The sequence below is a fragment of the Protopterus annectens genome, chromosome 1.part1 (genome assembly GCF_019279795.1).
Source record: "Protopterus annectens isolate FY-2018-M chromosome 1.part1, PAN1.0, whole genome shotgun sequence".
Classification (NCBI taxonomy): domain Eukaryota; kingdom Metazoa; phylum Chordata; order Ceratodontiformes; family Protopteridae; genus Protopterus; species Protopterus annectens.
In genome coordinates, this window is record NC_056726.1 from 770,686,958 (window position 1) to 770,714,227 (window position 27,270).

General features: G+C 37.5%; 1 protein-coding gene across 1 annotated transcript in view; it reads left to right on the forward strand.

Moving 5' to 3' along the window:
- Nucleotides 1–27,270, forward strand: part of KIAA1328 (KIAA1328 ortholog) — a 1,446,094-nt gene that overhangs the window by 721,048 nt on the left and 697,776 nt on the right. The window contains exon 5 of the mRNA XM_044087278.1: nucleotides 22,082–22,767. Within this exon, the coding sequence (XP_043943213.1) occupies nucleotides 22,082–22,767 (686 nt within the window). The remainder of the gene's footprint in view (nucleotides 1–22,081; nucleotides 22,768–27,270) is intronic.

The following is a 27,270-nucleotide window of genomic DNA, read 5'->3' on the forward strand; positions in this document are numbered from 1 at the left end:
AGTGGATCAGGGCTTAAGGAGAAACTCTAATTCCCACATTGAATGTTTTTGCAGATTGATGACCTTTTTGAATGAATAATTTTATCATTATAATTAAAAAAAAGTTACCATTAATAACATCCAAAAGGTAACATACATCCAGACAACATAAATAAATGCTGCAATAACATTTACTTGTTTGTTTACTTTTATTTGTTTAGTTGATGGATGAGCTGACCAAATTATTTGTTACCGAGGAAGTGGTATCCTGAATGATGGGCTCCATCAGGGATATGACTCACTTTTCAGCCACAATGGGAGACAGGAAACAGCGCAGTATTTACAGAAATGGCAAGCAATAAAGTTCAAAGATAACAGTTTTCCATTTAAGCTTTTGCTATTATTTAAAAGTGATGAGATATACCAGGTTATCAAGCAGATTAAAAACTGTTCAAAGATTACAGTTTTACAGTTGAGGTTTTGGTATGAATCGGTAGAGAATCACCATACTTAACAGTCTTGTATTTATATTTTAGTAGGGATGAAGGTTAGGAATTTTGGTAAGAGTACCAGTGGTGGTTTGGTTGCACTTGGATTTTATGTCCTTCCCAAAATCATGCTGGGACTCCCATAATAAGACGATAGCTTTGTAGGTAGATGCTAGACAATCAGTCTTCAAACCATGTACAGCCTAGCCCAGAACACTCAATGTTAAAAGTTATGTCCTACCTCACAGAAGAACACAAAAGATAAGCTCAGGAAAAATTTGACAGTGCCCATTCAATTGTCTAGGTTAGTTTTAAATGTAGCTATGGTTATTACTTTGCTTCATATGCAAGGGTAGTTTTTGTGTAGTTGAGGAATACACTGTGATAACCTTTCTTGCCAATTTGTTCCATTAATTTGATGATAGAAAATAAGGTCATTTGAATTTTTGAGTTATTAGTTTTGAATGCATAGTAGGGCTAGGAGAGTGGGGTCTTTCATGGCCTAAAAATATGAGTGAAGGTCACCATGGAGTAGTCAATAGGAAACAAAAAATTAAAAAATGGTGGTCAGTCATTATGATTAACTAAGAGACTTGAGAGCGTAGGAACCTGTGAGGTCTTTTCATCTGAGTGATATGCTTTGATAGGCACATAGCAAAGGGATAAGTCTATTCAGTAATGGAGTGGATAAGAGAAGAGTGAAAAGTAGACTACTCTGGTAATGGATAAGTTGTCCTTGGTAATTAGTTGAGACAGATACAAGGATTTTCTGACTACAGTGTAGATGTGATCATTAAAGGATAGGGAGTCATCTATAAGGTACATAAACCTGTAATGACCATCTCATTTTTAAGGGATGTATCATTTATGTAGTATGTTGTAGACTGTAATGCATTTTTTAGGATTTCATTTGAGGCCGTTGTCCTTGTATCAGTTGTTTGTATAGTCCAGCCCATCCTGGATTACCTTTAAATTAGTGTGTATTCAAATAAAAAAAACTAGTTTACTGTCATCAGAGGATTTTGTTAAATAGAGACCTGGTCTGCAGGCTTTGTTCAGAGAAGGAAATACTAAGAAGAAGAGAATCCAGTACTGAGTATTGAGCAGCGTCTTCTTTTCTTTCCAAAGTGGCACCTGTGACACTAATAACATGTATTCATTATGTCTTAACCAATTTACCAGTCAACTCACTGCATGCATATATATATATATATATATATATATATATATATAAAACATATATATATATATATATATATATATATATATATTTTTATATATATATATATATATATATATTTATATATATATATATATATATATATATATATATCGAGAGAGAGAGAGAGAGAGATTTGGTTCACCAGTTTGCCAGTATTGCCTGCATGGGGAATAGTATTGAATGTCTTGGCCCAATACATTATCATCAACTGGCTCAGTTACCCTTTCAAAAAAGTGTGTGATGCTAAAATGGGATGATCTATTTCTTGACAAAGACCAACTAATTTGGATCCATGGCTAAAAGAGAATGACTGTCTAGATTTATGAGGTTAGATATCATGCATTCCATTATTTTGCATGCAAGGCTGGTAGAATTGATGAGTCTTTATCTACCAGTGTCTGCATTTGGATCTTCTTACTGTATGGGCATCACAGTGGCTATTCTCCAGGGTGTGGGGCATAGGCAGTTGCAGAACTTTTGTTAAAAATGTCTAGTAGATGTTCCAGGGTGCCATACGTGGCACTGATTACATTTCCTTCTGTTATTAGGGCCCATGGATGTGGTGGTCTTTGTTTGAGAAAACGCTGTTAGGATGTGTTCTGTGGAGTTTCTTGTTGGGGTCCAGAATTAATGAATCAGGAGAGCAGTTATGATGGTGGTTGAAGTAAAATTTGCACTAAATTTGTCAGCTAGTATAGTAACTGTTTCTTTGGGCTCAGAATAGGTGCTGTCATTGTCGATAACTTCCAAATAATGGTGGGTCTTGCTTCTTGACTTTTAGGATTTATAATTACTTTTGGTATCAGTGGTCATTTGGAGTTTATAAACATCTCTACATTTCTGACTTTTAACTTAACAGCTCTTACTTTCTTGACTTCTGCCTTAAGATTTTAATAGTATGTTTCATTGCCATCATGACTAGCAGAGCATATAACCTCCTAAAAGAACGCAACACTTTCTGTCAATTTTTGCAGAGTTTGTTTGTACAAGTAAACCAATGTAAATGTGTTTTTTCCTACAAATATTTAGGTAGAAGTAAAATTCAGACATAAAGGCCATGGCTGTATTTATAGGGTCAGGCTGTGCAGGGATTCAGTGAAAAGAACTTTGGTCAGTACGTAACTGCAGATTTGCTTTTGAGAAGTTAATAAATGCTGATGTATTTGTTTGAGTAGTACCCTCCAGCCTTGTATGTGAAAATGACTGATTTGTGGTCTGATTTAACAACATAGGATGAGAGCTGTAAGGACAAGATCCAGGATACTGTGTCCCCAAGTAGGGATGTTTGCCATTTGTTGTAGGTATTTCACATTTTTGTAGCCAGTTAAGCATTAGTTATGCTTTTCATTTGTTGTGTACGTTAACCAGTTTATTGCAGAATAATAGAAGGCACCTAGAATAAATGTATTTAATTTGTAGGATATTTGTTATGATATTGTTAGTCAGTAGGAAACATAAAGTGAGGTATATAACTGGCTATGAAGTTGTAATTGATCTAGCTTTTAGTGACTTGTATTTTGAAAATTTCAAAGTTGGTGTTGTGCGGAATCTTTTGATGTGAGGGTCTCCCTAATAAAGGCTGACACTCCCCCATAGCTGCCTGCGGGTATGAATGCATAAAAGGTACTAAACCCAAGAACAGAAGGGGTGCTTTCATTGCAGTAAAACTGTGTTTCTGTTACCCTACCCACATGTGTATGTATGTATGTGATTTCCAGAAGGGTGTCTGGCATCTTTCCTGGAATTAAGTAAAGACATCCTAATGTGTTCTAAGCAGAAATTTGTTGTGTGTAATTGTCAAGGAGGAGGACTCCACCTAAAAAAAAACACTGTGGGGTCAGCAGATGGTTTAGCCAGAATTTGAAAGCCATGGTAATAGAGGAACAGACCATCCTTTACAAAGCAGTAGGATTTATTGGCGATCTCACCCCAAGCAAACAGATATTGTTACCCCTAATTGTTGTACTATATTCCATGAGCAAAAATATTTCTTTTTTAAATCTTCGTCATATGATATAAGCTCATGATACACTAGTAATCCTGGGGTTGAGATGGTCTGGCATTTTGTTATTGGTATTTTAGTGGCATGCTTGAACTGATTAGGTACTAAGCCTTTGAGAAAGAATGGGCTAAAAAGTGAGCAAGAGGTTCAGAATTGGCAGACACCATCATGTGAAGAAAGGAGGGGTGGATGACATAAGGATTTGTATTTACTTTCTTGCAAGTTTTAAAGTGTTTTGTTGATATTTTAGAGAAGTTGCCTGAAAATAGAAGATAGATTAGCAATCGGTGAGTAATGAATTATGTGCGAAAGTGTTCTATTATAATGTTAACATTTTCAGTAAATCTTATATTAATTAGTGTCTTTTAGGTTGTTTGGTGAAGTTGAAGTATATGAACAAATTTAGCAGTATTTCAATGGCCTTTCAAAATACCTTATGCTAACAGGATATTAATGCTTGTTTACTATATAAATAAGGTAGCTTTTGTTTGTAGGTGCTCACTTTTCCTTTTGATAAGATATTATGATCTTGTGGATTTCTTTTGTTCCATCTACTCAATGTCTTATTCTTTAATATAATTTTTGCATCTATTTTTGTTGTGAGCAAACCAGTATTGTTTAAATGTTATTTTCCTGGTGGTAGGAGATATTTTATCCAAACATGTTGAGTTAAATATTTCTAGAATTGTAACTGGGTCTTCGTGTTGGTAAAGTTAGTGGGAGGCTGGCATTATGGTTAAGGTGCTTACCTTGCAGGTACAAGGTGCAGGGTTTGATTCTCACACGGGGTAATTGGCTGTGCTTATAATGACCCACAAGGGTAGTTAGCCTAGTGTGAACCTATGAAAAAAAAAATTCTATAACTTGGCCACATCCACTATGGATAATCACAAGGCCTTCTTCACATACATCCACAGTCTCAAAAGTAGCACCCAAATCTGCTCTGAACTGGTGATAAGAACACCACATACACAAACACCATAGATATAGCCAACCTGCTGGCAGACAGGTTCAGTGAAAACTTCACCCCCCCTGTCCCTTCCATCAGTAAACCAGGACATCCCCAGCACCTAACCCCTCCCCTCATCATCGGGAAGCAGGTATTTAATGCCCTCTCAAAGGTAAAAAAATTCAGTCTGCATGGGACCTGACAACATCCCTGGGTGTGTCCTGTATGAGCTCTCAGCACCATTAGGCACTGTATTCAACCAAAGCTTGAGCACCGGCTTTGTCCCAGCCAAATGGAGGACAGCCACGATCATTCCTCTACACAAAGGTGGAGTGTCCACTGACGCAAGGAATTATAGGTCCATCAGCCTAAGTAGCCTGATCTGCAAGGCCATGGAATGCATGATCAAGGACCTTATAAACAAGGACATTGGCAACCTCCAAACACTTGACCCCACACAGTTTGGTTTTGTCAAAGGGAGATCATGCCTGTTAAACTTGGTTGACTTCTTCGAAACAGTTACCAAAGCCATGGATGAGGGGAAGACTGTGCACACTGCCTACCTTGACCTAGCTAAAGCTTTTGACACTATTCCCCACTCGGGCATAATAGATAAACTCCCAGCTAGGCATCAACCTGTATGTTACCAGATGGGTAGCTAACTGGCTCACTAATAGAACCCACTCAATCAAAATAGGGGAAATCACCTCGAGTAGTAGACCCGTAACAAGTAGCATACCCCAAGGATCGGTCTTGGGGCCTGTACTGTTTGGGATATACTTTTCTGAGGTGCAAGCCAAAACCGGTGGTCTATGGCTGACCAAGTTTGCAGATGACTGCAAGCTGGGTGGTATCTTAAATTCCCCTAGTGATGTGAACATCCTGCAAGAGGACCTTAACCCAAACTAATGACTGTTGCCAGAAGCATGGCTTCAAACTGAATGCCAGGAAATGCATCATTATCCCCTTTAGGGAAAATGGCATCCCCACTAATTATCGCATTAAAAGCAATGTACTAAGTATGCAATCAGTTGTGAGGAACTTGGGCAACCTGACTTTTGACCATGTTGCCTCCAATGTACGGAAGGCTTTTTACATGGGCCACTTCATAAGTAAGGGTATTTCATCCAGGAACAAAGGAGGTCATAACATCCCTGTACTCCTGCCTTATCAGACCCATTATCAAGTATAATGTTCCCTTCGGCATGTTCCTTGGCAAGCAGCTGGAGAGACCACAGAGGTTCCTGACCAGGAAAATCCAGGGTCTCAAACACCTATCCTATACAGATAGGCTAAAAGCCCTGTCCCTCTACTCAGTCTCATACAGACTGGTCAGAGGTGACCTGTGTTTGGCATACAATGCCATCTCAGACTCAGTCTTGTTGGAGTTGCTGCATATCCGTAAGTCCAACTCCACTCAAGAAACCCGCACACAAGGCCTCAACCTGGTCTGTGACATTAATAGAACTTGTTGGCGGGATAGGATTGTGTCCCAAAGCCTCCCTCATCTGTGGAGTAGACTCCCTCTCAGTGTCAAACAGATTACCTCACTAGCCCTCTTTAACAGGAACCTAGATGACTGTATAGGAAACAGAAAATACACCCCTGGGATCCCACCTGTGTTCCTGTTGGACAGGGTACATAGGTGCTGACTTTGTGGGAACATGGGTAAAATTCTTGGCTAGGCTTATAAGGGCCTCCAAGCCAATAGCCTAGTATTGTCCTATGAACCCATAAAAGGTTGCTCCAGTCAATAGTATCAAATTCAGCATGTAGCTGATCGACCAAAGTTTCTGATATGGAGCTTATGACCAATATAAAGGGAATTTTCAGGGTTTTAAATGAGAACATTGTCAAAAAAATTTAATGATCATGGAAGAAATGAGGCATTCTGGCAAGTAGTTTACAGCTTTGTAGAATATCTGTAATTACCAAATACAAAAGTTAATTTGGGTGTAGTGCATGTTGTAATAACTTTTGTTACATTATAAAGAGAGAGAAGTCTTTTGTAACTAGGGTTTGTGGGGTCCAAGAAATTTGTTTTGTGATTATAGACTAAAATTACATATTTTCTTTCTTTCTTTATTCATTTATTTCAGTTTGGTAACTGGGCTAGAGCACTGATCCAAATTGGCCTATTTTAGTCTCAGCTCAGACAAATATAAATGATAATAGAAAAGCATGTTAACAAGAAGTTTTATGAATATAAACAAAAATGTTGAGTGTAGATAGCAATGAATCAGTAACAGTAATATTTATAAAGTATGCAGTGCAGAGGACAATAGGAAGGGATAGTTATAGTAAGGAGGGGAAAACAAGAAGAGGAGAGTTAAATAGTGAAGGGACAGACCACAAAGTGTAAAATATAGCAAATGTAAGGGCATACAGACATTAACTGTTTGCAATATATACAAAGTGGAAGAGATGTCATATATTAGTGTAAGTGAATAATGTGAGAAAGACAAATGTGCCAGACTGGTGAAGGGGAGAGTGGGAGATTAGCTGATGTGCCGAGTGGGAAAACATTTGCAAATTATCACTGACTTGAGATTATCTTTGTTGAGCATGAAAAATTGGGTACAGTGAGAGGTCTGTAAAATTAGTATTTGGGGCTTAGGATGGAGAAGGCATGGTTAGTCCAATGAAGTCTGTTTCTGGGACATTGAAGAAGTGGACCAGAATGATTAAGATTTCTTAGAACTCAACTGGGTGGTTATCTGAAGAGGATGGAAGCAAGAAAAGGACAGGAATGTTCTTTGAGGAGCTTGTACAGTTGGGATCCAAGAAGCCAGTTGACATGTTGCTGGACAGGTAACCAAATGATTTGCTAAGCATGGTACAGCAACTCTCATTTTTAGGGAGAGGATAATGAAATGGCAGATAGTTACTTATAGTTTGGATGGTGGAGGAGTTTTCCTTAGATGATGTTGCATTCAGTGGAAGTCCATATTCAGGTAGGCAAGTAGAGTGCTTTTGTCTATGGCATTCCTGGTTGGTCTGGAGAGAGAGGGGGAATTTTATAGGACCAAAATAGGAGGGAATTAATTTTCTTCTGTATTTGTTCTACATGAAGGTAAAAGTTCAATGTGGGATCCAACCAAATACAAAAGGATTTGAAGGAGATGACTTGATCAGTGGGGTTTTCAAGATGGGCATTTCTGTCGTTTAGGAGAGGTACCAAATAGCATTACTTTAGTTTTGGGAGTCCTCAGCATTAGCTTTTTGTTAAGACATTTGATAAGATAAAGGAAGTCTGTTTGTAGATGTCATATGGCTGAGAAGGTCAGGTTTGAGTGAAATAAGACAGTGTCATCAGCATAAAGTAAGAGAGAGAGAGAGGTGAGAGAGGTCTAGTGGTAGTTTATTAATTGAAATGAAAAAAAAGAAAGGGAACCTGAATGCAGCCCTGAGAGACTCCTCTAAGGGATGGGGTAAAAACAGAGAGGGTGTTCTGAACAGAGATGTGATTGAAAAAATAATTTTTAAACCAGGGAGATGTATCAGGGATAATTCCATTGTCAGGTGATCTAACAGATTGTTTTGGTCAACCAGATTGAAAGCTCTGGTGGGATCAGTAAATATGGCTCCAGTGAGGACGCCTTTGTCCATAGCAAGAAAGATGTTATCAGTAAGTGTCCAGAGTGCTTTAGAAGTGCCCTTTTGACTCATTTGCATTATTTCCTGTATGGTTTCTTCAAAAAAATATTTAACACTCTTTCCCTTGCTGTTAGCAGACCATCAGCTCTCTTCTGGCTAGTCAGCCCATTTGTTCCCCATCACCGAGGTGCATAGTTCTTAACTGTCCAGATTTTTGCAGGATGTCCAGATTTCTGACTCGTACATTTGATGCTTCTCTCATAACATAGATTTCTGGCAAATCATTGAGGATTGTCTGAAAATAATGGCAGACATTTGATTTTCAGACTTCATATCCTTCAGAAATTTCATGTTAATGCAAAACCTGTTATTTTATCAACTTTATCAACAAGTTTGTAAGAGCAATATTTTAAAAGTATGCCTATTTTTGGGCCTTTTCCCCCATTAGTTGTGGCTTTGTCCAGATTCTTGCTCCAATAGGTTGAAAGGTATTCCAAGTTGAGGATCCGCTGGGAGGAGACATCATTTAGTCAGCCATTACAGGCAGTTGCCTTTTTTTCTTTTTTAGCCCCTCCATCCTTGCACACACCTGGCTTCTGAGGGGAACATGCAGTGTACTGTCTATGTTGGCTGTCCCTCACTTCTAAAAGGGACATTGCCAGCACACACCCCTTCCCTGTCATCTCAAGCTTGGAACGTGGTTTTTTTTGGTCTCCTCCAAAGAAGTTGTACTTTCCCATGTGGAATCAGAGTGCTCCCTAACCTCCCTACATCCTAGGAGAGAGTGAGTAAGCCACACCCCTTCACTTCTCTCACGTCCTGCCTGAATCCTACAGTGCCGTGGCTAATTATTGAACCCCTAGATGCTTGGGTCACAGTAAGGGCTTCATCCCTGTATACTATGGAGTTAGGCTGGTTTCCTCAAAAATGTATTGGTTGGTGGGAAGAGGTACACTGCATCTGTGTTCAACTTATTAATTACTTAGAAGTAGTAGTATTAACCAGTTTGGACTATTTACATACTTTGAAGTATTAAGGTTTGAAGGCTTATATATGCCCATGCACACACGTGTGTGTGCGCGTGCACTTCACATTCTTGAAATACTGAAATCTTGAATTTCAGTGTCTTGAGACTAAAATATCAAGAGCCCAGTTGCGCGAAAGTCCACATAACCAAATCTGGAAATGTTGAATCAGTGGTTGTAGTGGTGCGCTGGTGTTAATGGATAGCTGGAGATTCAGGTAAGTGTTTATATTTTAAGGGTTTTGGGTGGGGATTTTAGTGTATGTTAGTATGTTGGGAAGTTGTAGATTTAGGTTATGGTATGTAGGTAAGAGTGTGAGTGTGTAAATGTTGAGAATGGTGGTGTTTGTACGTATGTGATGTGTGTTTGTGCAAGGGGAATGTAGTGTGTGTAGTGGTGGGTTTAATGTCTTTGTCTTTTTAGTACAACCTTGGAAGTTAGTATGTATAAGTAGCGGGGTGTGGGGGGGCGTATGTAGGGTAGGTTTGTGTATTTGTGTTAGTGGGGTGTGCGGGGGCGTATGTAGGGTAGGTTTGTGTATTTGTGTTGTTGTATTTGTATGTATTTTGTTTGTTTATTTGTTGTGTGGGAAAGAAGGTGTATGTGTGTGTGTTTGTGTGGTAGATGGTGTATTTAAAAGTCGCGATTTTGAATTTCACGCTTTTGGGGTTTCGGTATTTTGAATTTTTGGCTTTATAGTCTTGATAGCTTTCATGAATAGGGTTCTTATTGATAATAATTGTTCTGCAGAAACTTGGTCAACAATTCACACCTTTGCATCTCATTATAAATTGGGTGTACATTTTAGATCACATTGCTGTGTTAGTTCCATCATTCTCAGGAACGTGATTCCTTGATACCGCCCAGGTAAAAACAGCTTGGGAATCTGGCCCATGTATTGAATCAGATGAAAATAGATATCATCTGATATGAAAGTTGTGTACTTACCATAATGATAGTTCCATGTTGTCTGATTTTTGTCCAGTTCAGTCTCCCTCCATCTGCCCCCTTTCCAAATTAACACTTATGGGCTTCTTGTGATTGAACGGAACTTGCTCACACCCTGTCTGTGAATATTGCCTGTCAGTGAAAAATTAGCCTTAAAGGTAATATTTCTGTACATTCTTATTTGGTGGAGCAAACTCAATCTGGGGTACTAAGGTGGAGTGGGGGGAGTTATGGGTAGGGGAGGAATCAGAGCCCTGGATCCGTAAAGCTATAGAAGTGGTGCTTTGGTTGGATCCAATAATCCATGTATTAAATCAGACAACATGGATCTAGCATTATGGTAAGCACATAACTTCCGTTTCACTGTCCCCTGGGGTATCACTAGCTTGACATTTTGGCTACCTCTTTATAAATTGTTTATTCATGCAGCAGTATCTATATCTCCACAATATTATCTGTGAGCTACAAAGCAGAAACACAGAATTTACACGTGATAGCAGGTGATTTCAACAGAGCTGAACTTGAGGTGCTACCACATTTTTATCAGTATGTGGATCCCCACCAGAGGGGAGAATCCCTTAGACAAAGCTTACAGCAGTATTAAAGGAGCCTTTAAAGCACACCAACATAGGCAGCTCTGATCACCCTGCCATCCTGCTTCTGCCTACCTATAAGACGGCTTTGATCAGAGAAAAAAAAACAACTAAACAGATCAGAGTCTGGCTGGAGGGTTCCATGGATTGCCTTCAGGAGTGTTTCAATACCACCTGCTGGGAGGTTTTCAAAGAAGCGGCTACACACAACCTCCAGTTAGACATAGACACCTATACCGAATCAGTTCTTGCCTACATAAGCAAATGCATGGAGGATGTAACCACCATAAAATCCATCACTATAAGAGCTAATCAGAAGCCCTGGCTCACAAGGAATGTCTGCAAGCTACTGAGGAAAAGAAACACAACCTTCAAGGCAAATGACAAAGAAAGGTTAAAGATGGCCAGGTCAGATCTGAAAAACATCAGAGAGAGTATGGGAGGAAAATTCAGATCCGCTTCCAAGACATGAGGAATACGAGAAGCCTATGACAGGGGATACAGCAGCTCATGGACTGAAAGACCAAAACTCCCCAGTGTGGTGACATTTTGAAATTCCTAAATGAACTGAACTCCTCGTTTGGCAGATTTGAGGAGAACACCACCATACAAACACTGACAAAGAGGAGATAGTGCTCACCTTAAACTCCGAAGAGGTGAGGCTTCAGCTTAAGAAGGTGAATCCTAGGAAGGCTGCTGGACCAGATAACATACTTTTCAAGGTGTTCAAAGGGTGTGCTGATCAGTTATGTCTGGTACTGACAGATATCTTCAACGCATCCCTTGCTATGGAGAAACGTCCCTCACGTTTCAAGGCAACAAGTATTGTCCCACTTTCAAAGAAACCCAACCCTACCTGCCTCAATGACTTCAGACTGGTTGCCTTAACCTCAAACATCATCAAGGACTTTGAGAGGATTGTGAAGAAACATCTATCTGTGGATCTGCCTAAGTCCTTCAATCCACTCCAGTTTGCATACCAGGCAAATTGATAGACTGCGGATGTGATATCAGTCGCACTACACCTTGCACTAAAACACCTAGAAAGGAGGTACAACTATGTAAGGCTGCTGTACATCAACTTCAGTTCTGAATTCAACACTGTGATACCAGTGCAACTGGTGGATAAGCTTGTGAAACTCGGGATAAACAAGCACCTATGTAACTGGACTCTTGACTTTCTGATTGGTAGACTCCAATGGACATGCGGTGGAAGCACCACCTCTCAACGCATAGTCCTAAATACTGGCATTCTCCAAGGTTGTGTGCTCAGCCCCTTGTTTTTCACCATCCTCACCCATGACTGTACTGCAAAACATAACTCGAACCATATAAAATTTGATGATCATGCCACAGACGTGGGTCTCAGTGGTGGGGATGAACATATCTACAGGGATGAGGTAACACTTTGATTGCCTAGTATGACAATAACATTCTGGACCTGCATGTTAAAAAGACCAAATAAATGATTATGGACTTCAGGAAAAAGGCAACAGTTCACCAACCACTCACTATCAAAGGGGAGGTAGTAGAGAAAGTCAAAACAACCAAGTTCCTGGGCCTTCACATCTCAGATGACCTCTCCTGCACTGTTAATACTAACCATATAGTGAAGAAGGCTCAACAGAGGCTTCACTTCCTGAGAAAGCTCAAAAAGACCAGGCTCCCACTGTCTGCTTTTACACTTTTTACAGGCGAGCTATCAAGAGCATCCTCACTAGCAACTTCATAGCATGGCTTGGCAACTGCTGAGAAGAAGAAATTGCAGAGGGTGGTGAGGGTGACTTAGAAAATATTTGGCACATACCTTGCTTTTATAAAACCTCCCTTCTATTCTGGAGCTTTTCTTTACAAGAGCAAGAAAGAGAACATACAAAACACTAACTGATTCAACCCATTCGGCCCACAACTGGTTCTCACAACTTGCATCTGGAAGGAGGTACCGCAGCTTCCATTGTAGGACTACCAGATTCAGGAACAGTTTGTATCCTACATCTGAGAGACTTAACTCAGACACCAACCATAATACCTGATGCATTGAAGCCTCTTTTTTTCCATATAATCCTGCTGCTCCAAGCAATTACCGCCAATATTACTATTATGCAATGTGATGGCTATACTGAGTGACGTCTAAGGTAAACAAGTGCTAAACGGTAACTAAACAGCTGCTAGTCTGTCTTTATTATCTATCTTAATGGTGAAGGGGTTTGGTGTTAGGTATTTATTATTTATCACTGGATAATGTGTATTGAGTGTGTTTTTGTAACGTGAACTACCTCTTTTATGTCATACATGTTATTTTCTTTCTTATGTTATTCTCTGATACTTCTGTATCTATGCTATTTGCACTACATTTCTCTTGTGAGCTGACATTTGTAATTTCGTTTAGGCTGCACTTGTGTGGTCCTACATGACAACGTTTCTTTGAATCTTTGAATGAAAATCTTATTCTCTGCCTGTGAATAGTTGAATCTATACAGACTCGTGGTTAAAATACAGGAGAGAGACATGAAAAGAGGGACTTGATGGATGTAGTTAGTTTTCTTAACAGTTTCATGAAATTGTTAATTAAGGCTAAACATCTGAATGGCTACTAATTTATTTTGCTCATGTTGTTGCGGTTTATTGTTGATGGCTATTGTGTACATTGACTGTAGTGTTGTACAACATTCTTTTCTGGGTTTTTTTGTTAAATATTTTTTATTGAAGTAAGAAAATGATAATTTTAACAATAATATGAACATCATGGATACAATTTTCGAATATAAAAGAACAATGAAAAAGCTACAACTATATACACTTTTTTCAGAGGCCCAAAATTGATAACAATTATAAAACGATAGCAAAAAGTTTGCTTAATCAACATCAGATAGTTCAGAAAGTATTAAGAGTTTTTGCAAAAAGTTTCAATGAGAAAAGAAAGGATTTATTCTTACTTCTTTTGTTTTGGTTTCTCTGGAAATCACTTCTTCAAGGAGGGTCAGAAAATCTTCCATAGTTGGAGATGTGGTGGACTTCCATTTTCTTGTTATATGCTTTCTACCGATCACTAGTATTGTCCACAACAGGTATGAGTTGGCATTGCTCATTACAAAGTCTTCATTTACATTAAAGATTATTGATTTAGTTAGAGAAAATTATCTGTAAATAATGCTTTAAAAAAACTGCAATATTATCTTAAAATTGTTTCATACAAGCAGATTCATAAAAAATGTGGATCCAATCTGCTTTACATGGGAAACAACATCTCCGACAAATAACGTTGTCAGTTTTATTAAATTTTGCAACCCTCTCAGGAGTTAAAGGCTCTATGCAGGAACTTCCATGTAAAAATACTCTGGTACTTTCCCCAGGATGTTAATTTTTATGGAAGTTAATAATTTGGATTTCTCGAATGAAGTATAATTGAGAGAGAAAGCCTTAGTTATTGAGTTCCAGTGTTTGTTAGTGTAGTTTTATATCCTATTAGTATACCATACACTTTGGATTCTGACATTCACTGATTAGCTTCTCTTTTGTCACTCCTCTATGATGACGATAATGAATTGGGAATACACTGCTAGTAATTGCAGATAGGTGCTAGAACACTCAATAAATCAGTTCACACAGCTTAGCTGCCAAGTACAGCTGATTTACCTTGTGTTGTTATTGGCGAGTGAAAGGGGAGGGGGCAGGAATCCATGACATGGTGGGGGGGGGGTCAGAAAAGCAAAAAAAAAGAAAAAAACACAACACACAGTAATAGGTGGAAGTATGAAACTTTTTCTTTTTTTTTTTAATCAAGAACAAGTGAAAGTAGTTGAGCAGATTTGGCTACTAATGTGTCTAAAATGTACTTGGAAAGCATAATGACTTCTAGTTAAGGTTGGTTTTGACTGTGGAGTTATCCTAGATAACATAAAGCCACTATGCATTATTTGTGGTGATCTACTGGCGGATGAGTCAGTTACATTTTCCAAATTGCACCACTGTTTACTAAAAATCTTCGTTTAGCTAATAAGCCTGTTTATCTTTTTTTTAAGAAAATGAGCAGCGGGGGGGAAAAAAAAGAAACATTCATTCATATAGCTGTCACTATCTCTGAATGCACATTGAATGACTTAAGTCATAAGTTGAAGAACGGGTTTCGCTGTGTACTGCAGTTGATATGTTGACCTCAGGACAGATTGGCACTGAGGCACCAGAAGACTTTAAAATAGTTCCCTTATCAAAAAGTGCTATGCAGAATTGGCAGAAGAAATGACTGCAAATATAGTAGTGCATCTAATAGAATGGTAAACATTCTGTTTATATGAATAGCTCAGTTGATATTGGTGAGAAACTGGTTAGTCTGCTTTGTGAAGTTAATTTTGCAGACAAATTTTAGTGAAGAAACAGAATCATAAGAAATGCAAGGCAAAAGTGACAAGACCATTTACACCTAACCTTGAAAGGATGCTTAGGTTTGTTGCCATTTAACAGCTTGTTACCTTCTGGGTAGGTAACTAACCATGACCAGGAGTTTTGTGGAAGTCCTTTTGAGGAGAGTTGAATGAGCAGCTGCTTGTGAGAGACCGTATCAAATGCCTTTGATAAGTCTAAGAACATGGTGGACACAAGCAGACCATTGTTTCTGTGTTTGTTTATTATATTGGTAAAATGTAGTAGAGCAGTAGTGGTGCTGTGCTGGGGCCTAAAGCCATGTTGTGTTTCAGGCAGCAGGTTATTTGAAGATAAGTATTGCATCAGATGCATATGGATGCATCTCTGATATTTTGGAGAGGGCGAGAGGATCGCTATTGGTCTCTAGTTATTAAACACTTTAGATGTGCTGCCTTTGTGCATTGGTATGATGTAGGATTTTTTCCAAAGTGATGAGACATATCTTTCTGCTACAGACGTATTAATTAGTATGGACACAGGGGGTCTATATTATATTGGCGAAAATCCTTTTAAGCGAATGCGAAAACACTGACACGTATTGCACGAACTGCGAATATGCCGAACGTACTAAACTGTGAAATACAAAGTCGAATCCCCATAGTCTGCCTCCCACTCCACCTCCCACTACATACTGCCTGCCCAAACAAAATAAATAAACCACATACCTACACTAACCAAAACCCTACTTCGAACCCTACACTAAACCTTACATACATTACTATCTATGCACTTAACTTAACCCGCACTCTAACCCTAAGGTCCGTAACTATCGTACACTTACCCTACAGCGATATACCAAAACAAAACAAATAATCCACACACATACATTTAACAAAACCCTAATTCTAACCCTACACTAAACCTTACATTCGTTACCTATCTATGCACTTACCTTAACCCGTATCCTAATCCTAAGGTCCATAACTATCGCACACTTACCTTACGGAGCTGTACCACACATGGGCCAACCATGACACTTACTTTGCGGTTTAGTACAATCGGCATAATCACAGTTTGCACAATATGTGTCAGTGTTTTCGCATTCACTTAAAAGGATTTTCGCTATTATAATATAGACCCGGACACACGGAAGGCTATGACTTCTCCGGACATTTTTAGGTAGTCTGATGGTACTTGGCCTACCACTACAGAGGTAGTTTTTAGTTAAAGGAGCAACTTCATTATGAGTGAGGTGATACTGGACCAAAACTGAAGAGCTATGGGTGGTTTTGGTTCAACAGGGGTAAAGAAGAGGGGGATAGATGTATTAGTGTCTAAGAGAGAGAATGTTGATTATATATAAAGTAGGAATTAAACTGTGTGGGGACGGAGTCTGTTGTATTGTCTGTTTGGAGAGGTCTTGCCAGGGTGGAATAGTTTATTTACTGATGACCAAAAAAGTTTTGGGTTGTTTTGATGATTGTCTTGTAGGTTGGTATAGTATGTTTGCTTGTCCTGTTTGACATGGAGTTTTGCAAGGTTTTTAAGATGTCTAAATTGCTGGAAGGCATTTTAAGTTTTGTTTTTATACCAGTTTTTCCAGGCTTTATCCATTTTTATCACAATTTTGTTGTTTGTTTCTTTTGTTTGCCATGGTGTAGGGTTGGACTTTACTCTTTCATTATGTACTGATGCTAGATTATTTAAGGTCTGTAAGAATGTGTTACTAAATTGTTCTACAGCAGTATCCAGTGCCATCTTTCTAAGTACATTCCATTTAAATTGTTTGTGTTTCACTGAAAAAATTTGCTGAAATTCGTTTTATTTCGTATTTAATTATTACAGAATAGAAACAACTTAGTGTAATGGTATAATACACAGAATTCTAAAGAAATGTGATATTAATATAAAGATCTTTGACACTGGTATTCATTTTATCCAGTAGTAAAATAATGTAACTTGATCTAATAGTTGGAAGAAAAGGAGGTAATGCAGGGGGAAATAGTCAAAAGTCGGAAGAGTTGGGGAGGGATGTCAAGGAAAAGTCGGGAATTGAAAGAAAAACAGAGAAATTTGTGGAAAATGGAGATGGATGTAATTGTGCAAGCTTGTGGTTTGTACTTGTGAGTATAAACCAGGTGTCTTATAAAAATGGTAGTGGATTGAAGGTTCCATAATATCCTGGTGAGGTACTTGAGGAAAACCTGGAGTCAGTAAGGTGGTTTAATTTGGGTTTGAAACCTTTTAATGTGCTTAAATAAATAAAATGATCATTAGCACTAAGGTGTTCAGAAACAGTCTCTCCACAAGAGTGCTTCAATTAAAAACATACAATTCAGAAATCATAGCCAAACAAGGCTTCACAAAACTGTATCTTTGCAAACTAAGTCTGGGAGTTAGGATTGTCTTTGAACATCCAGATGTAGGCAGTTTGTTTGCCTAGCACAGCCAGCTTGCTTACAGACATTCTGAGATAGATGGTTTGTCCAGGTCATAAGTTGCAGATGCATCATTAAGTTAGAACCAAGCAGAATGGTGGTGGCGGGGACACTAGAGGATGTGCTTGCTTCCTAGGTAAATGCTCAGTTTTGCAGACTTAAGACTAGATCCTACAGCGTCCTGTCATGATCTCAGGAAGGATGCTAAGAAAGAAAATCTGCTTTGTGCATTTCTTCCCATTTCTAAAGTTCAAAGAGTTATACAAAAGGATACAAAAGAAAATATGTGGCTGATTCTGGATAGTACAGTTTGACCCACAATGTTGTGTTTTTCTCATTTCAGGAAGACAGCCTTGTGTCTACCACCTTGTTTCCCTCCAGGTGGTGTTTTCTTCTAGTGCCTGGGCAATATTCTTCATTCAGCATTGGAGTTTCTCTGTCTCAAAACAAGGATGCTGAAGTTTTGATTCCTAGTAGAAAATTATTTGCTCTGCAGTCCTACAAAGAGGCAAGAAATCTTACTTCCAGAATGCAAGTTCTTTTGTTGTCCCATGGTTCACAGTTATGTACCACTTCAAGTACAACTCTCTCTAATTTTAGACTACATTTTAGTGTTATTTTTAAGACTCTGTCTAGCTTATTTATTAGTGTGATAGTAATCCTTGTTCAGCCTAGTTGGCATCCCTTCCAAGCAATCCACCATTATCTTAAGCCAACTATTAAACTATTTCTCATATAAAATTACATCTTGACACCCCAGAGACAGCTGTTGTATCCCGCTGAGTCTTGAACTTTTATCTTGCAAACTGTCATTGCCACCATTTGAACCAGTTTGCACTTTAAAACTCCTGACCTGGAAACAGCCCTTTTTTACTGTTAGGATTTCAGAGCTACAGGTTCTTAAATTCTGCTGTGAACCCTATAATATTTATTTATGTATTCATTTTATTTTATTCATTTTTACATAAAGCCAAGTTACTCTTTGTACTTTCTCTTTTGTTTTGAATAAGTTCTTGTTTGTTGCCTGAGTCAAAAGATGATACCCTATTTCTAACCTTATATTAAGGATTTAGAGGAACACATTTTGTGATGGATCACAAAATGTAATTGTTTGCTTTTATTGCCAGAATGAAAAATATCTGAAAGTCTGATTTAATATTTAGTTTCATTTATAACCAACAAACTGAGTTATCCTGTGTTGAACACACGCCCATATCCAACTTAGTAGCATAGTTCAGGTTCCTACTGTGAAGCCTCTTTAAAGAAACGTCAAAGTACATTTTAGTAGGCTGGCAGCGGCTGCCACTGCCTTTTACAGTGCAGTGAGTACCACGACTATTTTTGTGGATGTTTATTGGTTTTTAGTCCCTATATTTACTGAGCATAACACATTTAGATAGGTGTCCAAAATGAGGGGTGGTTTTCTTACATATCTTGTCCAAGGCATAGTTGCTGAGAAAGTTGGATGCATAGCTTAATATTTTTCCGTCAGTTTATTGTGAAGACAAAATCTTTGGATGATCTTATTACATAGTTCATAGATGTGTACTAGACTAATGGCCCTGGAGCCTTTACAAGCCTAGCCCATAGGATTACCCTGGCATTGTGTCACCCAACCTTAGTTCCCAGTGCCTCTGTCAAGTAGAGCCACTGGCTCAATTAATGGCAGTAGAACAAAAGAGCAATAAAAGAAAGTCATATGGAATAAAAGATCATTTGTTGCTAAGTTATAGTGCAGAACTGTAAAAATGGGATTACCCTGGCATCGTGTCACCCAACCTTAGTTCCCAGTGCCTCTGTCAAGTAGAGCCACTGGCTCAATTAATGGCAGTAGAACAAAAGGGCAATAAAAGAAAGTCATATGGAACAAAAGATCATTTGTTGCTAAGTTATAGTGCAGGACTGTAAAAATGGGAAGAATCTAAGTATAGCATGGATTGACTACAAAAAAGCATTTGATCGTATCCCACACATTCATGGATAATAGTGCTTAAAATGTACAAGATGTACACTGACCGACTACATTACAGTAACCATGAAACAGTGGCAGACCACTTTGCAATTAAGCCATGATAAAGGACAAATTATTATCCCAGGGATAAAAATTCAAAGGGGGATATTCCAAGGTGACTCTCTGCCACCGTTGCTATTCTGCCTTGCCATTAATCCATTAAGCTGTTTACTTAACAGCTTAGGCCATGGCTACAATTTGGCTCCTATAAACCAACAAAGTCTCATGACTTCTCATCTTCTCTTTGTCGATGATTTAAAACTGTATAGCTAATCAGATGAGGAAGTGAAAGCACAGCTGCAGATTGTCGAAACTTTTTCAGATGATATTAGAATGTCATTGGGTCTTGATAAATGTGCAAAAGCAACCTTAAAAGCAGGAAAACAGTTTGGGACATGAATGTGATATAAAAGAACTTGAGCAAGAGGGAGTGTATAAATACTTGGGAATTGATAAAGGATCAGCAATAAAACATGAACAAATGTGAATAAAACTCAGTAACAAATACTTCAGAATTTGTAAGATGTACTAGCCATAATGGTAGATTTAAATACCCATGTCTTCATATTACTGTCCCATCCTCCCTCTTTTATTTATCATGTTTCTTTACTTTTTATATTCGTCCTGATGCTGCATTAAGATAAGTCTGATCAATTGTGGCAGCCAGCCAGCCCTTTAAGCACATGTTCTACACTAGGATAGTATAGTAGTTTTGCTTCTTACTGTGAAAACGTCCTAATGGGCAGTATAACAAAGTCTCATGACTGAGTTTTATGATCAGTGAGTGAAACATTGCTATTTTGTCTCATATGAGGCCCTCTAGCAGGATTATCTAGTATACTAGCCTTTTACATGGAAAATGTCCTGATTACAGACTAACCTATATTCATAATACAATATGTGAATATGCCTTAAATGTTTCATGTTACATTAGTAGCCACTTCAAATTTCCATCTGTTATTTATTCTTAGCTTCACCTTATTTTACTGTATTAAACTATATGCCAATGTTTATCACATTTTATTGTCTGTGCCTCAGTGGTCCTGGTTATGACTGAAAAGGGCCTATGGATTAGTTCACTTACCCAGGTAAAAGAAAAATAAAACAAATAAATCCACATGTGAAAAAAATGATGGTTGTTATTTAGCCTTCAGTATCCATGGCCTCATTTAAGGATTCAATTGTTTGTTGGATCTGTGTCATAAACCATGAAAGTGCTTGCCAGTGAGAAGGAACTTCCTTATTTACCTTTTGCCTAGGGATTGGTAAGGATTAACTTACCTCAACTTTTGTTTCATGCAAGCCTTTTGGGGACATATTTAATGATATTTTTAGTTGGCATTTTCTTCTCACTTTAGTGGCTACAGATGATGATCTGAATATTCTCTGTTGTAATGTTTTTTGCGCACACTGTGTATGTAGCCAGTGCTATCTCAAAAGCCGTATATCTTTAGTCATCACTGCTAATGGACATTTTTTTTTCTAGTGTTATATGCCCTTATTGTGGCCAAAATACACTTCAACCAGTAGTTTTATAGTGAGTACATTGCATGGCTATACAGAGTCATAACAGGAATAGGGCTGTCTACATGTGGTGTTATAATAAAACAGATTGTTTTGCTGTTACTCGTTTCAAAGCACGTTGCTATCACATTAGGGCCCATTCATTTTTTAAAATGCCTTTGCACTGCCAGTATTCTTAATGCTGTAGCCCTATCCTTGTGAAAAGGCCTTTCATACCATGTACTATTCAGAAATTATAAGCATAAAATGTGTCAATATTACTAGCTGTTTTACTGGCATTCAGCAACCTGGCCTGAATTGTTCCTCCATGGATTAGTATGGATAATTAACTCAAGAAACTGAATATGGGAACCATTTATACAGAAATAGTTTCTGGGTCTTCTAATTTTTTGAATGATTTTGAAATATTAAAAGTATTTATTCTTTAATGTTATAGAAAGTTTTGGTGTATGATTACATCTTCTGGAAATGTGCAGTTTAATTAAGCAGTGAGACACTAAAGGGGAGGTTATTTTGTGAATTTTCCCATGTCTGCTTTCTTAATGTCAGAAGACAGAAATGAGTAATGTAACCACTGCTACGAAAAGCTCCACAGCTTACCTTTGGTTTATTTCGCTGTGATTAGGAAAGGGTTCTGTACATTTGTAAATAGATTAGCCTTTTCACAACTATGTACTGAACTGAAATAGCTCATTATCTAAAGTTATATTATGAATATGAAATGAAGTGTTATAACCATTTTACATGCCTATATAACCTGTCTTTTTTTTGTTTTAGAAGTTTGCTTTTTTCAGTGCGTTTTCTTAAGACTGTTAAATATCTTTCCCTGCTGTATACTGTACTAAGATATGATAATGTAGATCTTAGCCATTTTGTGCATGTTTGGAAGTTTGTTTGCCAAGATAATTTAATTTCATGTCATTTGATATTCTTGGTTTTAAAGGCATCGAAGATAAAAAGTCCACATCAGGCTGATGTTGACGGCTCCTACCTAGGAATTGTTGCTAACCAGGTCTTTAAGAATCCAAGTAAAGCACAGATAGCAGGTGATATGGATCAGCATTTCAAACCTCATCTGCATGTCAGTGCCATTCCTGAATCTCCAGCCAGTAACTTTTTTAGCTGTGCTCAGCTCATTGATGGATTGTGTGTGGAAAATGCCTTTGACAGACAAAAAAATAGCTCTGTGAAAGTTGCAAACCCAGTGGAGAGGTGTCATACAGATTTGTTTAATGATACAAACCATGGTGTGAATGAATGTCAGATGCAGACTCATCAAATAAGACAGTTGCCTGACTACGGTCAGTACAAAAATGCTGGAGACATTCGGTCTGGTCACAGAACTGGAGATTTACATAAAAGAAACTGTGGGCATTTTCCTAATAGTGACAATTCAAGCATACATCCTTCAGGCTTTATGCTAAATGAGGCACTAACAGCAACATCACCAAAGTCAAGAGAAATGGGCCATGGTAAAAGCTTGTCTGAAGAAAGACGGCAAAAACTTTTACTGCAGAAAATGGAGCTGGAAATTGAAAGGGAGAGACTGCAGCAGTTGTTGACTCAGCAGGAGGCTAAGCTGCTTCTGAAGCAAAAACAGCTGTGCCAGTATAAAGTGGATTACAGCAGGTGAGGTGTACAGCATTCTAAATAATTTGGCGACTTTTTCTTTTTGCATTTCATTTAGTTTCTGATCCTTAAAATATTAAGTTCAGTTTTGGTCCACGGAGCCAAATAATTAATGAGTGGTGCTGTTTACTAACATAAGCCAAGCACAAGAAAGTTGTACAGAGTAGAAAGTGATGTTTTTTTATAACTAAGTACCAACATCGAGCTTCTGAAAGCAAAACATGCCCATCATCAAGTTATACACCATTTTAAAACGCTTTTAAATACATTTTTAAAGTACATTTTACCAGTTAGTTTCACCAGGTGGATATAACATTAGTTTGTTTCTTTAGAAACTATTTCAAAGAAACAGAGTAATTTAATCCCAAGTTCCGTGTGGCTCCAAAATATAATTGCCACCTTGCTTCAGCACATGTAAATTATTCTACTTTCACCTCTCTGATTCTTTGGAATTATTTATAAAACAATAAACTTGTAATCATAAACAAGATCTCCTTCTTAAGGATGCTTTGGTAGAACATAGTTTACATTTTTGATCCTAACTTTTTGTATATATTCAAGTATGCAATTGTTTAATAATATTTAATTTTTTAAAATATGTAGATCCCCTTACAGCCATGTATGCTCCTGCCTCCTTAATTTGATAATTATCTGAGCAATTTAAATAAAGCTGCCTTTTGATGTCAGGATGCTTAATGAATTCAGGACACCAGGCAAATTTATTACTGCTGCATGTTTGTTTGTTTGTTAATCAGGTGGGTGGATTGGTCTTTTGACCTTTTTCTGTTGTAATCCAAAATCGGTGGAGCGTAACAGTAATGGTAGCACAATGCTTATAATTATAAGATTGAAGAATGTCCCTGATTTTGCCTCATATTTTTGCCCTATCCACAATAAAATTTTGATTTTCTGTTAAATCACTAAAGATTACTAGTTAGTCAATAATGTCAGACATTAGAATTTCATACCACTACTTATTCAGGAAATGCATTTTGATATTTAAACATTGTCCCAGATTTTGGCCCTTGTTCCCCCTCATTTTTGGATTTGTCCAGAGTTTGTGAGCAAAGAAGTTGCACAGGTATGGTTATAGTAAGTATTCACAACTAAAAAGCACCATAGTTATGATAACTACTCAACATTTATGACGACAGTCGAAATAGAGGGGTGTGTGTGTTTCTTTATATGGATCTACTTTGATATAATGAAAACCCATAATCATGAACATTATTATGATGAGACGAAAATAAAAATCCTGAACTACGTACTTTTTCCCAAGGCAAGTAAACACTTGCCCAAAACTACACAAAACACAACTTTCCATCTGAAGCCCACCTAGGGTGGGGGCTGTGCCTCCCACACCCCCTAACTGTATATACCAACTCTGAGATCGCACTACAGTGTGGGAAAAAGGCATATTTCCCCACATTGGGCAAGTGTTGACTTGCCCTGAGAAAAAGTATGTGGTTCAGGATTTTTAGTTTCATTATTTTCATCTTGCAAAAATAATGTTCATTATTATGGGTTTTCATTATATCAAAGAAGATCCATATGTGTGTATGTGTGTCTGTATATATATCTATATCAATCTGTATGTATATGTGTGTGTGTGTGTATGTGTGTGTGTGTGTATATATATATATATATATATATATATAACGTATATATACATGTATGTGTATATATATATATATATATATATATATACATATATATATATATATATATATATATATATATATATACATATATATAGAGAGAGAGATAAATATCTGTTTCTCTCTATATATAGATACAGGGTTGCAGTCTGAAACATTAAATGCTCATCGGAACAAACGTTTTTTCAAGCTGTAAATTACATAAATGCTCATATAAGAGAACAGTTTTCAGCTGAGTGTTTCCAGCCGGCATTTTGTATGGGCTGTTGATGCAGCAGGGTAAAGGAATTTTCCCTTACTCTGCTGTTGTATGATCTCAGAGTTGGTACATATAATTAGCAGGAGGTGTGGTGTGCAGGGGGTTTTGCTCCCATGCAAAAATGAAATAACTTAATCATTTTAGATACAATCTAAAATGATGTTTCTTTTGATGGTCAATTTGTGAATGTTTGATGATAGACTCAGAGATATATGTATTAGGGTGAGTTAATAAGAAAAAAGATGAAATGTCCTTTCATTTTAAGAAATCACATCTACAATTAGTGATATTAAGTGTACATGGTATTACTTAAATCAAGTAGTAGCACTAATAATACCTGCCGCATTACCACAACTAGTTCAGTTGATAAAGAACGAGACTGTTAAACTCAGGATTACGGATTTGATTCCCTTTCTTGCCAAGTACCTTTTTTTTTTAAAACTTACATATTAGTGCTGTGGACTAATGCAAGGGTTTTTCAAATCAGGAATGCATGGTTTAAATCCCTTTCCCCCTTATTCTTTCAACATTAGGGATTAGAGGCTTTTCTTAGGGTGCTATAATTTGGGTTGGGTGTTAGAATAATGGTTAAGGTGTTTACCTTACATTCACAATGGACAGGGTTTGATTCTCACCTTTAGTCACTGTCCGGTTATTGACTAGGCATGTAATAGTCTGCAGACGATGCCTAGTATTTACCTATGAACCCCTTTGCAGACAGTAGTACATGTAGTGTCTCTGTAACATTTAGATCATTTGACAGCTTGTATGGTGGCAAGAGAGCATTTGACTTCTCACTCATGATTCAGCACTGAGACCTACAAAGTACACTTACTAATTTGCAAATTATGCCCATTGAGCAAACTATTTTAGACATCTATTGCAGATGTAATTGCCTGATTGTAGTGCATGATGAGTATTTGATAATTTCCTCAAATTAGTTGTCCCTAAAGTATTTGCTTTCATTTTCTTTGAATAGGTGGTCCATTAGTTTGGTTTTAAAACCCTTCGCTGTATCTTGAGTTTGTATATTCTGTGGTATTTGATTCTGTTAATCTTAGCCAGTTTTTGAAAAGCCTTTTTTCTCGAACTGTAAATCCATGGGGGGAGGTCTTGTTAATGTAAGAATATTAGTGATGATGTCTTTTAGTGGCTAAAACTTTTTGGACATGTAGCAAGTTTGTGAAGTGGTAGACAGTGTTATTCTTAGTGTGTTTTATGTAAGAGGGTGTTAAGGACGTGGGCTGCATTGCTAATTACTAAAAGCCGATAGAAATTGTTGAGAAGTTCACATGATGTGTTAGGGGTTAAATAGAAAGGCAATATTTTTTGTTTTCTGTGGTTTGTTTTAAGTTGACTTTTCCTTCTGTAAGAGGAAGATGATGAATGGAATGCCTGTGTTCTACTGTAGGCATGAAAACACTCCTCGCTAGGGACGTGCAATCTTGTAGAGAGAAAGTAAGTGAGTAAGCTTATAGCACTTTAAATGGGGATAATAATTTATTAGTGGTCATTTCAATATGTGCTTTAATGACAATGTGAGGTCAAGAATAAGGCCAAAGTTATCATTGCTGATTACACCTCAAATGATGGTAAGAGTGAAAACAAAACCAAAAACACAAAGGATCACTCGTGGAGCCCAAATAAGGGTATGAGCACAACAGCTAGGAATCCAATAGGTATTTGTAGGTTAATTCCACTAGTGTAGTAAGGATGAACAGCAGGAACACACAGGAATAAAAGTCCAAAACACCAGTTTAATAACGCTTTTCTCCAAGTACGTTTTCGAGTATCTTCATCAGATAAAACACACAACCACCTGAAAAATATGAGTACATTCCACTTGATAAGATGCCAAAATATGAATATAATCCACCTGATAAGATTCCGGAAGGTTAAAATTTTAAACTAAAAACTGGAGTTTTTTTTAAACTAAAACATTGTCTATCTGGCTACGTGTGTGGCATGCAGTGCTTTTTATGTAGGTAAATCTACACGTAAGCTTAAGGATAGAATTATTGAACACAAGTCAGAGATTAGAAGGTGTTACGAAAGGAATGCATTATATAAGCATATAGCTGAATGTGGGCAACAGCTTTCTTTTAGATTTAGGATTATTGATTTGGTTATACCAAATCCTAGAGGTGGAGATTTGAATAACTATTTGGAAATTAAAGAGTATGAGTGGATCCTGAAACTTTTGAGTGACTCTAGACCAGGTCTCAATAGCATGGTTAGTATTAAGCCAGTTTTAGTTAAATTGAGTAGATCTAGATTATGTTAGTCATATGTATGTATTTTATAAATTTCATATTTTATACTAGCTTGCGCATGTATATGTTTTATATTTGCGTAATTTTTGTATCCTTTTGTGTCATGTGATTTCTTGGCTGCAGGTCACATGGCTTGTTTGGACCTGAATTTAAGGAATGAGCATTTTTGTAATGACTAGTATTGACGAAGGATTGTATCCGAAAGCTTTGCTGGTTTATAAAGAGTTGTTCTGTACAGTGGTTTCCTGCCTGTTTTTTGGTTTGAAGTATTCAAATATACCCATACCTGGACAATTGTCTAATTCAGGCAGAA